Below are 13,095 nucleotides of genomic sequence, written 5' to 3'. Positions count from 1 at the left end.
TCCGTCGTGTGTATACGCTTGACGCCATCTTGAAGTTGTACCCTCAGTTTGTCAAGTCGCTGCCGAATTCAAACGCCAAAGTAACTCCGTCTTGTACGCTGGTGGCGCGCGCTCGTTATGAATGGTTTTAGAAACAAACCCACGGAGACGGTTTTCAAAGAACACGCGGACTCGGCCGGCGACTCGGGAGCTACACACAGGGACAGGAAGACCAGCGGAGGAATGCTGAAGAAGCTCAAGTCCAGGCGCAGCCAAACGGATAAGTGGCCCGTCGTCACGGAGCAGGAACTGCGGGCTTTAGGGAGAGACATTTCCCCAGACCATGTCCTGGGTCTCCGAGCCGTCACGGAGGGTGAGTATTCTGGCGGAACTAGTTAGAACCTGGATACGTCACACGCCACTCGTCAAGCATCATCCATTGTTCCGATGCGGTTGCGCTACGAGACCGAACAAGAAACCCCGGGCGGATTGATGTTATTTTCAAAATGTATCGGTAGTTAGATACTTTACCGCGGTGTTTATGTGCTCACAAGTTACAGGTTAAGCTTCCTATCGTAGTTTGTATGGAAATGGCAACCCGGTTATAAAAGTTAAGCCCAAGAAGTAGAAGCCCAGACCGGAAAGAGCGTGAACTGTTGGTGCGACATGGTTTCAATGGAAGGAAGTCAAAAGAAAGAAGAGTTCTTACGCGATTTACATTTTAATATATTTTTATACCGGACTTTTCTATCCAACGTACAATTTCAAGTCTTTTTCCCCCCCGTAGAACCCAACTCGATACTGAAAATGTGTTCGAGGGGAAGACGAATAAAGATGAACAGCGAATATCAATAAACAATAGTGTGACGTAATTCCACGACGATGGTTTATTGAGGAACGTGTGTGTAAATGATGTGTAGAATACATGTCTGTGTTTTTACTGGTGCCTTTTTTTTTTAATTTTCCAGATTACCTTTGCAAACCAGAAGATAACGTCTACAACATTGACTTCACACGTTTTAAAATCCGAGATCTAGAGACTGGGACGGTCCTGTTTGAGATTGCAAAGCCGCCCCATAGTGGTGAGTTTGAGTTTGTTCGGGCTTGTTTGCTCTTGGTCGTAGTACTAGTTCTTCATGTGTATTAGTTTCATAGAAAACTTGTTTTTAGCGATTTCCGATAATATTGTAATATTATAATATAACATAATTATGCTAATATCCGTATTATCGGCCCGATATTAGCATAATTATGTAACATCCGTAAGAATGTCCATATCCGTAACAATGCTGGAATTGCTTCAGGGGTCCTGACGCTTTTACCACAGTTTTGGGGGTAAATGGCTGCGAATATCGTGAATATCTGCAAACACTTAATATCAGACATTCGTACTTCGTTTTTACTACTTTGTTTTTTTGTTTTTGTTTTGTTTTGCAGTGAAACAGTCTAACAGTGTATGTGTTGCGGTTTAGGACCAGTGACAAGTGAAGATGACGTTGAAGACATTGACACCAGCGCAGGGCGTTTTGTCAGATACCAGTTCACACCGGCTTTCCTCAAACTGCAAACAGTCGGTGCAACGTAAGGAAATGGATTCAAACTTTATTTATTTTAGGTCATTTTTTTACCATGTTTTTACTCCTGTTTATTGTATGATGAGAGCCAATGTTTTTATTTGCAGTGTGGAGTTCACCGTGGGGGATCAGCCAATGAACAGCTTCCGTATGATCGAGAGGCATTACTTCCAGGGACGCCTCCTGAAGAACTTCGACTTCGACTTTGGCTTTTGCATTCCCAACAGCTGCAACACGTGCGAACACATTTATGAGTTTCCGCAGCTTCCAGAAGACCTCAGTAAGTCTGCCTCTGTTAGCATGATGATAGTAGTAATTAATAATATTAATAATTAAGGATGTAAATATACACTCAACTCACGATATGATTTTATTTTTTTACACCTGAATGTCTCTTAGCCTACGACGTCTGGGTTTAATAGCGCATCACAACCAAAGTTTTTAGATGCACAATGCCACCTGCTGTAGTAGAGTATGTAGTGTCATGGTCTGACCAGTGACTTCTTGAGATACCGCAGCCTACTGCTAATGCCTTGGAGCGAGAGTCGATGCAAATTTTCACGCATTTGTATCTTTTTTTTTTTTAATCCAGTCACGATGCATCATTTCATCCCTTTTTAATAATAATTGTTCCTTTTAGTTCGCCAAATGGTGGAGCACCCCTACGAGACCAGATCGGACAGTTTCTACTTTGTGGACAACAAACTCATCATGCACAACAAGGCGGACTATGCCTACAATGGCGGTCTGTAGACGGGGGAGAGGTGGGCGATCATTTAGGAGATGATGTTCGTGGACGCGGGAGCTTAGGAGATCTTCTGTGTACATCACAGCCAACTGACCAAACAAGCCTTGAAATGTTCACCCGATCCATTCCTCAGACTTTGTTCTGTCTTTTATATATATATATGTATATATACACATATATTTATATATGTATATATTTATATATACACATATATTTATATATGTATATATACATATATATATATATATATATATATATATATATATACACCGTCAGGACGTCACACCCGTATGTTACTGTTGCCTTACATTTCTCGCCGTCTCTGCTGGTTAGGGACACCGCCGACTCGGAGATCTCTTCTCAGTTAAGTTTATCGACCACGGACGTCACTGCATTTATTTAAGTAAGTAAATAGCTGTTTTCAATTTGTTTTTTTGTTTTTCTTACTTTTGTCTGTGCGATAGTTGCAGATTTTCCGTTTGGAGACGCAAGAACGGACCAGACATTGTTGCAGTATTGTTAGTCATAGGAAACTATTGTTAGACTGTGTCACGGACGGCAGGTGAATTCTTTATTTTTTTTACAACTCATTCTTAACTAAACTTGATTGATCCTCAACTGATCGTTGAGGTTCTGTCGCTCAAAATGGTAGCAGACTCTGCCACTGTTCCATCAGAACATCAGGTTACTAACATCGGAACAGAGGGATCTACATTGGGAATAACAAGGGAAACAAATGAGAATAATTGCTCAATTTTTTATTTTGCGTAAACAAATGGGGGGGAAAAAAGTCTCAAATACTTGAAAATACATGCAGTACCTGTACATTCAAGTAGCAGTTGGAGGTTTAAATGCAGTACAAAGATGAACCAACCACGAATATTCGCGTGTTAAACTAAAAAAAAAAAAAAAAAATCGATACACTACTGTAGAATATCTGATACGATATCGTGAAACGAAATATTGCGATATTTCAGTGTGTTGATATTTTCTTACTCTTTTACTTGGCAGATACAGAATCTGGTCAGATATATATATATTTTTTATTAGGTAACTTTGCAGTGACAACATTACAACCCCCCTTTTTTATTTTATTTTTTAACACTACAGTACATTTCGTACACAGCGTTTCTTCACTTGTTGAGTTTTTCTTCACAGTTCGGTAAAAAAAACAAAAACAAAAAACTCTGGTCTGAAAAATCACAGTCCTCCAAAAGCCTTAGGAAGAAACGAGGCTTTCTGTATTTGCACTAAAAAGTACACAGGAGCGACACCAACAGGTTATGAATGCCATGAATAAAAGTGGATCCATTCAAATCCGGTAAGAACACGGACTCCGTTTGTGAGCAGTTTTTCAGGAACTTTTCTGCCATCTGTGTTTTTTTTGTTTTTTTTTCATAAATAATAAAAAAACGTGATTTTTCTAGGACGATAAATAAACGTGGAAATAAATGTGTATATATTTATGTAGTCTCATCATGAACACGTCAGAGTTTTTGCAGCTGATAGTTTTTAAACCTTCGCGGGTTTTTACATCAATGCTGTAAAAAGTGGGAAATGTTGTGTATTTTTACTACTAAGAGTGTAGACATTTACTTTGATTAAAGTCTGACGACGGCCACCGCTTTTCACTGAGTTTTAATTATTATTTATTGTTTCCGGAAATCACGTTTTGCACAAACTAGCTTCATGGTTGACTTCCTTTAGCATAAAGATTACAATACACGAAGGACCCGAAACTTAAAAAACAAATTGTTTTGTGCTTGAATTTAGGTTTTAATTTTTAAAGGTTAAATATAGAATTTAAAAAAACCTTACAAAACTAAAATGTATTATTTTAAGAACGTAGACTTTCGCCGTTACGTCACACCCGGTACCGTTCTGTTCCAGTTCGGCTAATGGTTATCGAAATTAAAATGCGTATTTTATTTAATTAATTAAACAAGAGAACAACACAAGTCAAGGGAGTCGTTAAATACTTTTTTTTTTTAATTTTACAAACATTTTTTAAAACGTCCAAAGGCCGTGCAGTCCCGAACAAACTCTTTTTCACGGAGCGGACACAACTACTTTACCCAGAATCCTCCGCTCTATCCGGGCACGTTCACCGTCATGGCGGCGTCTGTTAAAAACACGGTTAGCGCTCCGGACGAGTCGAGCAGCAGCAGCGAAGATGATGAAGCCGTGCGCAGGTGTCGGGAGGCTGTGTGGAAGCAGAGTCCAGCCGCAGGACAGAAAGGTGAACTTTTAGGTTTTTAGTTCTGAGTTGGGTTTAAGACGTTAGTGAAGAAGTTAAAAACGACTCTCACTGGTTCGTACTCGGTGTCAAAAGAAGTTGCTGTAACTGAGTTATCGTTAAAGTTGACGTCCACTTTTATTACGACAATTTATTACGTCGTTATGTTGTTTTTTCCCCTCCGTTGTCGCTCTATCATTCTCCCGCCTAAAGTGGAGCGTAGAACATATAAACTTGAGAGAAGAGTGCTTCAAAAACCGTCGATGTTTTTATCTTTCCAGACGATGGCGCCAGTGCGAAGGAGTCCAAACGGTACTTTTTTCCTCCTCTTGTTAGATTCAGTAAGTTTTTTTTAATGGTTTTAATGGAATTAATATCACGTTTACAGTATTGTTGTCAAAGTCCATGAACACGACGGCAATGAGCTCCAAGTTAGCCAAGGGTTTCGGACACACGTCGCTAAAAAGCTGGGACATCTACTGGACAGGTAACTCCTCAACTTCCTACCTCTTCACCGGACCCAGAGTCTTGTTCATTCATGACGATAAATATTCACACATTCACATGTTGTCTGTTTTTGTTAGCTACATTTCCGAGACTCAAACTGAAACTTTAGCCAACGAGGAACCAGGAAAATGTGATCGTTTCGACAACGAAGGTGAGGTTTAATCTTCACTAAATTGATTTAATTTTATTTTTTTATTTTTTTTAATCTCATTTTTTTGTCTTGTCTTTCAGGATTTCGTCTCTTTTCTACGTCAGTCCCAGGGCGACAGGCGGAGGAGGTGGAGCCTCCTGCTGTCAGACGTCGACCGCTGCCCAGCTCAAGGTTTTGTTTTTTGTTTGTTTTTTTAATTTAGTGGTGATTTGAATTTTAAAAATTGATTATTACGTGATTCTCTGTTTCGTAGTGACAGCGACAGTGAAATGGAAATGAGGCTAAAAGAGGCCGCGGTGTCGATCCGAGACTTGATACCCTCCCTGACGGTACCCTCTTCACCCTCGCCTTCCTCACCCGTGGGAAAAGTAAAAGGAAAGACAGATGCGGAGAAGGAGGAAGAAGTCGTCCATTCTGTCAAGAAAAAGAAAAGGACAAAAAGGCGACGGACTCAGGAGGACGCAGTTCCGGATGAGTGTGATGGTTCTACTCTGGCTGCTCAGAACACCGGTGAGAAAGGAGAACAGGAAAACACGAACGCCGGAGTAAAACAGAAGAAGAAGAAGCGGGAAGAAAACGATTGAACTCATTAAAAACTAAATTTCTTCTCACAAAACTTCAGGATTTTACATCTTTGTTCCGTCATTCTCCGCACGTTTAAAGCAAACGCAGGAGTTTTGTTCGCAAACACGTCAGGCAGTAAATAAAAAAAAATGGAAGCGTATGAGGTTCTTGTGCACGATCCTGGGTCTGGTTCGGGCTAGTCTGGATACTTGGTCAAACTTTTCTACTTAACTTAACGGAGGTAGCATCGGTAGCTTTCCAGTGTGAAGGCCCATAAAACCTTCTAAAGTACTGTGTACTCCCCAATCAAATACTGCAAATAGTTGAAAATTTAATGAACTTTAAGATATTTTATGAACAAGAAAAATTACATTTAAGGGAAAAACAGCAGGGGGAACACTTTTTCAATTTCGTAAAACATTTCAAACGTACGTTGTCGGTGTTGATTTTCAGTTGATTGTCATTCGTGTCTGATCCTTGTTAAAGCGAGTCCTTGTTCATTGGTACAGTTTTTATGGAATTTGAGTCGGAGAGTAGAGGGAAAAACCTTCAACTCCGCAGGGTTTGGAACAGAGGTCACCAGAGGTCAACGCAGGTTTACAGCAGCGTTCGATTCCCTGTCCGTCTACTGGGCAGTGGAGACCAGCTGCGCAGGGATGTAGGAGCTGATGTCGGCCGGTGAGGGCGACAGGAGGTGAGACTGGTGGCTGTCTGAGGCCTGAGAGGAAGGATAGAGCTCCAGACTCTCCGACGAGGCTGACGACGACAGACGCACACAACCAAAAATGATTAACTGTACAGTCGATCGACGGGTCAAGAATGTGGTGATACAATACGTATCACGATACAGGGGGCATCGATACGATATATTGAGGTTTTTTGTTTTGTTTTTAATAGTTTTCGGAAAACTGTCAGCATCAGGAATGTCCGATATTAACTTTTTGCCGATATTGTCCAAACACTCAATTTCCAATTCCGATATCAACCGATACCAATATGGTCTAGTTGCTGGCAACAACATTCAGCACACGATCGCCTGATTATTAAAACGGATTAATTCAATTTTTTAGCTGCAATGCTGCCATCTAGTGGCTTTCACTTTAATATACAGCTGTTTATCCCCAAAACAATTTTTAGTGCACACATAATTTGGAAACCCAGGCGTACTGTTATCGGGTTTTCATTATCGGAGGAAAAAACGATAATTATTTTTTTCAGATAATATATAATTATGCTAATGTGGGCCCGATAATGTCGGAAACGCATAGACTGTACAATCAGTACAGTCTACGTAGACCATCTACGTGATTTGATGTATCCCGGTGTTTACTAGTTAGGTGTGTAAGAAAATACCGATATACTCGCCGTATATATCGTATCGTTGCCCCCGTATAGTGATACATATCGTATTTTTGCTTATATTGTCGCTTCTCGGTGACAAAGTTCTAACAGGATTGGTTTAATATAAAATGAACCACCATTATAATGGGAGTGTACTTAGCGCCACCTACAGGCCAGTGAAGGAACGCACGTCACCCAGCTGTGACTGGGACTCGGTGTTGGTGTTGTACCTGGAACAGGCGTCTGTGGCTGCAGATGCAAAGAATCTTCCGGTAAACTCTGGTCCGTCTGCTCTTCCGGGTCCGATGTTAAAATCTAAGAAAGACGAGAATTTATTACGTGACACAAAACTTCAAGTTGTGTAAGAACATTCCCGAAAACTCAAATCCTACGACAACATAGAAGAAGAAAATTTTCTACAAATATAATTTCGATGCCGGTGTCAGAACTCTATTGCTGTTGCACATCGCAGATGTAACGATACACGCAAGTCACGACACAATTTTATCCAAACGTTTTTTTTTAGACAAACAACTCCAGACAAGAGCTTGAGGCACCTGACGTCTTGGTTTAATAGTCAGTCACAACCAGCATTTTTAGGTGCATAGCGCCACTTAGTGTACTCGGTCTAGTCCTTACACATTGATATGCGATTTGTTTTTTTATTTCAACTGATGTGAATTTCAAAATCGCATTTGTATCGAATCTTTAACCGTCTGTCGTTCATGGAGCCTCCCAGTGGAGCAACAGGATATTGTTGACCCGACTGGGAGTTCTGGCTCCACCTACCTGTCTGACGGCAGTGAGGCTGGTCAGCGTCCCCAGGCTGCTGCTGTCTGTGATGACCATGGCCTGGGACAGCAGACTGGACGGATGGTACTGGGGCGAGTCCGACTTGGCGTACACTGAGAAGAAGGACGGAATGGTACGTGAGTCGTGTCTGGACCTGATACCCGACAAAATGTGGTCACGCATCCGTGGTCTTACTGTGACACGGCAGCTGCGTCATGGTGGCCATGAAGGGATTGGCTCCCATGTGACTCTGAAGTTGCTGCGTGATTGGCTGCTGCGGAGACCCGTGAAGTTGCTGCTGAAACGAGATCGGCTGAAGCGTGGTGAAGCTGGCCCCTACGTTGTTTATGACCGTCTGTGGCTGCGTGGAGGCCAGACCTGTAGGACAACAACGGCACATCATCTGCATATACACGAACGCTGTCATTTTTGAAAAACCTGTGGAGACCAGGTTACCAATCAGCAGCGAAGACTCCCCCAGACTCATTACACTGGGCAGGGACGCCATGATGAGCCCCTGTGAGGACGCGGTGGAGCAGGACAGGTTGTGTAGGGAGGTCAGAGTGCTTACGGGGGGCAGTGGACCGCCACTGGACAGCTACAAGACAACCAAAGACAACACTTGTCTCAGCAGGTGGACTCACAGGGAGATGCATTTAGGAACGGGCGACAAACTCTGACCTGCTTCGGGTTGTGGGTCTCCAGGAGTGTGTGGCTGGGCTCCAGCTGAACTGGACTGATCACGTGACGTCCAGCACCACCCTTGGCAGAAGCGATGGTGTCACACAGGATCTGCTGGTTGTATTTGACACCTGGGGCAGAAACAGTTGGTAAATCCGTCAGCAGCCGTTTGGCCGATTGGTGACGGATACGTTTTTTTAGCGGTTCCGAGATTCGTTACCGTGCTCGGGGCTGGACTGAAGGTTGAGGTTGACGGATGAAGCTGATTGGTTGCCGAAGGGTGTGTCGAGGGCCAGCTTCTGACGAAAGGCCTCCTCTTTCCTGCGGTTGGCGAACCAGTTGTAGACCCGGACTTCGGTCACCAGGTTGGAGCCCAGTCCGGCTAGCTGACAGGGGGACACTCCCCTCTGGAGACACTCTGCCCTGAGAAAGGAAGGCAACGGTGAAATCCACAGGACCTTATAAGGTTGAGTGCCCCCCACCCTCTCAGACCCCCCCAACTGAACTGGTAATTAGACCTCACTATTTTGCCTTGAACTACCTAATAAGATGTGGATTGGTGATTCTCAAACTATCGTGCACTAAAAGAGGTACTTGGACTCCCCCCGGTAGTAATCATTTTTTTTTCTATTGATTAAATAAGTTTCTGGGTTCCATTTGGAGAGTTCTCAGAGTGTTCGATGTGGACCAAAGGTCAACAACGGTTTTTGGGTTTCAGATCGCAAAACGTCTTGATAAGTAAAAAAAGGGAAACGATAGACAAACAGATGTGAAGAACAGACGGCGTCCTGGTCGACGAGCGTCACTCACCTGTTACATTCTTCCACCAGCCCTTCTCTCTCCTCTTTGCTGGGATTCTTCTGTCGTTCGTAGGCCTGGAACAGGATCTGCAGCGACGCCGGACCCCACTTGAATCGGTTCCTCCGTCCTTTTCTGTCCTGTTCTTCAAGCGATGCCAGGCCGTGTTTGGCATTGGTGAATTCTAGAACGAAACGGTTCCGTATTTTGTTTTTAAAATTCTGACTCTCAGTCCCTGCGGAACTGGTTAGTCCCAAGTAAGGATCTGGCGATATGATACATATCGTGATATAGCGGCAACTATTGCGTTTTTAACACCCCTACTCCTGAGTAGAAATGTGTGTAAAATGCGAAGTGTATGTGAAAGCCCCCATCTGCCCCCATTCTCCCCGATCTGTACTCACGCTGGCTGATCTCGCACCGCTTCTTGACATACCAGCTGTACAGGGCAGCTCTCTTCTGGTTTTTCATGGGCGTGCCTTTGTTGAGGTGCTGCGAGAGGTGGGACTGGTTCAGACCCGTGGACTCCACCACCTCTCTCTGGGGGAGGTTGTGCTGCTGCATGTAGGTTTTCACCTTTTTCGCCACGTGCCAGGGATCCTCTCTGCAATAAGACGACAAGTCGGTGACACGTCAACACACGCCAGAGCGGTAGATCTACAGGTGAAACTCTTCGAGAGTCGCTCCCGATTATCCGCAAATGAATAAATAAAAAAACAATCCCGGAATCTGGAACGAACAAAAACACAAAAGTACTATAAAAGTACCCAACAAACGCGTGAAAATTCTGATCGGTTGAAACAAAATGAATCGCGCATTACGGTGTAAGCAGTCTGCTGCGTTAGCTCAAAAAAGGCCACTGGTCGTACCAGGACGCTACACCCTCTAGTACAGTAGGGGGCGGTATGTTGTCCTTTACCAGTTTTGGCATTTGTAGTACTACTTCATCTGTTCTTATAAGGACTACCTGATCTTCACATACTGGTCTGATCGGACCAATCTGGGTCTGTGCTGCTGTGCCCTACTAGCAGAGGCAGGTATGGCGGTTCAATCGCTGTTCGTGACTGAAACTGAAGCTTGGTTTTATTTTGTTTATTTTTTTTTATTTTTTCATTTTAGTTTTTCTGCTCCCCCGAGAGAGAGTGACGGTTTCGCAGACGTTGGACATGAGACGGAAGTACAGAGAGGCGTATTGACACGAGGAGATAAGAGACAACAAACAGGGTCAAAGTCCAGTCCGGTCACAGACACCAGTGGAAAAAAAGGCTTTTATTTTCACCTCATTAAACACCAAATCAAAACCCAAGTCCAGTTCAATCGTACAACGGGTATTTCTCAAATATGCCAAATACGCGATTTAAACATTAGCCGTGTATTTTTTTAATATTATTAGTGTTACTGTGTATATTATGACAGTTTGCTAATCCCAGTATTTCACGCATAAATAGCGAGACGTGTCGTTAGCTCTCACTCGGTGTGTCAACATAAACGTACACGTTCGGCCGCGCTCTATTAATCTTTACCTGCGCGTGTAACTTATTTATTAAGAAATGACCACAGAATAATGTTGGAGTGGGGTAATTAGTAACTAGCAAAGGAGGAACCCGCTTTAAATTCGCCCGAGACACCAGACGGCACAGAGAGAGAGAGGGAGAGAGGAGGGAGGGAGGGAGGGAAAAAATATCGGGTAAGAGTCGAAGGATTCACCGAAGAGTTCTAATGTGTCTGAGGAACCTTCAGAAAAGTACCAGGACCTCCGGTACTCACTGCAGCAGGCGCTCCACCTCGACCCTCATCTTGGCCACGTCCTCCGGGGACAGCTGCTCCAACTCCCTGAAGATGGGCGGCTGGAAGTCCATTTCTCCTTCCTCCGAACTCTCCCCGTCCCCGCGTTCGGCCTTCCTCGCCCCAGCGCCGGCTCTCTCCTGCTCCAGCTCCCCCATGGCTTGGACCAGGATGTCCCGGGACAGGCCGGACTCGAGCAGAGCCCAGATCAGCTGCTGCTGCAGGGGGGTCAGAGCACCGGGCCGGCCCTCGTCCTCTCTCTCCATGACACGCACCGTGTCTTACCTCGCCTGGTCAACAGAGCCCTGCTGTCATGTGCACGAGCGCGTGCTCAGACCACAGCCGGACCGTCAGTGTCGGGCCTCATCATAGCTGCGTTTATCACTTCATTTTCCCTCGGTGCGACTTCGGAGCTGCCCCTTGTTTTAGCTCTCCACCTGCTGTTTTCCTTTCAAAGGTCAATTTTCTTTTTTTTCTCTTTTTTTTTCATTCTTCCTCCTCTTTTCCTCCCTCCCCCTCACATGTGCTCGGTGAACTTTGTCCCTACTCTGTCTGTCCCCGACAGTGGCCAAAGTACAACGCACACACACATTCACACAGTAAATGTGAATGAACTCGGTTTTTTTGTTTGTTTGTTTTTTACTGTAAATCACATCCTCAGAAAATGCGTTTACATTTATTTATTGTTATTTTTGAAAAGTGCACGTGCGCGCGTACCTACAACCTACAAACACACGATCACGACGTTCAGCGGTTGTCACAGGTTGGATTCGGAAACTTCAAAATAATAATTTTCCAATCTTTAAAAACACAGAAACGGATGTGGAGTAATGTTTACTGTATGTGTAGATATTTTCGTCTTCCGGTCGCGGGTTCGTGTAGTTCCGGGTTTTATTTGAGCGGTGACGAATCTACTGTTTGAGGTCAAAATAATTTCCTATTTTTGGGTTAAAGATATTGTGGGTTAAAAAAAACCCAACCTAAATCTTCAGATTTGGTGCAGAGAAAACATGACGTGACCTAACTTGTACCACTTGAGGGCGCTATTGTTCCGCGTACACACGAGAGCAGCCGGAAATGGACCAAACCTGTTTGATATTTCAGACAGGATTTTAAAAAAATAATAGAATAACAAATGGAATATTTTTATTGGTCAGGATTTTAAATCATATATTTTAAAAAACAAATATAAAATGTTACTAAAATCAATTGCACGAACACATTTAAACGAGAAACGTCTGCTTTTAGCAGTTTCGCCACAGAGCAACACTTCATCGTCGAGTTCTTTTCACGTTCGCGAATGTTCTATGAAGTCTTTTTTACAAAAAACATTTGTAAAACTTTATTTTTTCCCCGTATTTTCTAGACTAGTCTCTACCCCTGGTAACTACGGACTCTGTAACACAAGTGTAACAGAGTGCGTCAGACCCTCGGCCTGATGTGCTAAATGCTAATGCTAAATGGTCGCTATTTATATATCAATCTAATTTTTTATTTATTTTGATTTGATTTTTTTAAATAAAATATCAAATTAAAATAAAACCTGGATAAAATAATTTAAAATTTAATTTTTTAAATCCAGGTTTTATTTTGAAGTACCAGAGGACGTTGTCCAGTTCCAGGTGGGCTACAGACCGTTGGAGTCGACGTCGTTACTTCCTTAAGTGCTTTGTTCCTCTGACCGGATCACCGAATACCCCACACCTTATCCCCAGGTCCGGTCTTTCTGCACCTTTTTTGTGTGTGGAGCTAGAATTACCCCACCCTTGGGAAGATGACATTATAATGTATTTGGAAGGGTAACAGAGCTCCCTCTATCCGCCCTGAGTTTTTCCACTGACCTGTAATTAAGACCCATTGTGCCGTTCAGAGGACATTCCTCAGCCAACAGACAGAGGGCACTGTGTGTGTGTGTATGTGTGAGAGTGTGTACCGCCCC

The 13,095-nt window shown here is 43.5% G+C and overlaps 3 protein-coding genes across 5 annotated transcripts; 2 read left to right on the top strand and 1 right to left on the bottom strand.

The window, feature by feature from the left end:
* The first annotated feature begins 6 nt into the window (after positions 1-6).
* unc119b (unc-119 lipid binding chaperone B) lies at positions 7-2,461 on the top strand. The gene is made up of 5 exons (XM_008336610.3): positions 7-352; positions 948-1,061; positions 1,452-1,560; positions 1,661-1,833; positions 2,194-2,461. Exons 1-5 carry the CDS (start codon positions 118-120, stop codon positions 2,304-2,306), a joined length of 744 nt encoding a protein of 247 aa, XP_008334832.1. The 5' UTR covers positions 7-117; the 3' UTR covers positions 2,307-2,461.
* Positions 2,462-2,607: 146 nt separating this feature from the next.
* czh12orf43 (chromosome Z C12orf43 homolog) lies at positions 2,608-5,919 on the top strand. Its single transcript, XM_008336611.3, has 6 exons — positions 2,608-4,540; positions 4,819-4,849; positions 4,926-5,024; positions 5,122-5,195; positions 5,276-5,366; positions 5,449-5,919. The coding sequence occupies exons 1-6, from the start codon at positions 4,414-4,416 to the stop codon at positions 5,777-5,779; spliced, it is 753 nt and encodes a 250-aa protein (XP_008334833.1). The 5' UTR covers positions 2,608-4,413; the 3' UTR covers positions 5,780-5,919.
* A 151-nt stretch (positions 5,920-6,070) lies between these two features.
* On the bottom strand, positions 6,071-11,911 carry LOC103398103 (HNF1 homeobox a). Of its 3 annotated transcripts, none has more exons than XM_025052980.1 (10): positions 11,139-11,911; positions 9,776-9,975; positions 9,384-9,555; positions 8,794-8,996; positions 8,574-8,704; positions 8,349-8,490; positions 8,088-8,270; positions 7,890-8,005; positions 7,271-7,415; positions 6,071-6,515 (listed from the first exon to the last, which is right to left on the bottom strand). In XM_025052980.1, the coding sequence occupies exons 1-10, from the start codon at positions 11,420-11,422 to the stop codon at positions 6,385-6,387; spliced, it is 1,707 nt and encodes a 568-aa protein (XP_024908748.1). In that variant the 5' UTR covers positions 11,423-11,911; the 3' UTR covers positions 6,071-6,384. The 3 variants fall into 3 exon arrangements, with proteins under 3 accessions (XP_024908748.1, XP_008334834.1, XP_024908750.1); XM_008336612.3 differs by having other exon boundaries at positions 7,331-7,415; positions 11,139-11,902; XM_025052982.1 differs by having other exon boundaries at positions 11,079-11,207.
* Between the last annotated feature and the right edge of the window lie 1,184 nt (positions 11,912-13,095).

Source organism: Cynoglossus semilaevis, chromosome Z, assembly GCF_000523025.1.
Source record: "Cynoglossus semilaevis isolate Cse_v1.0 chromosome Z, Cse_v1.0, whole genome shotgun sequence".
Lineage (NCBI taxonomy): Eukaryota > Metazoa > Chordata > Actinopteri > Pleuronectiformes > Cynoglossidae > Cynoglossus > Cynoglossus semilaevis.
This window is presented reverse-complemented; position numbering and strand designations above follow the sequence as displayed.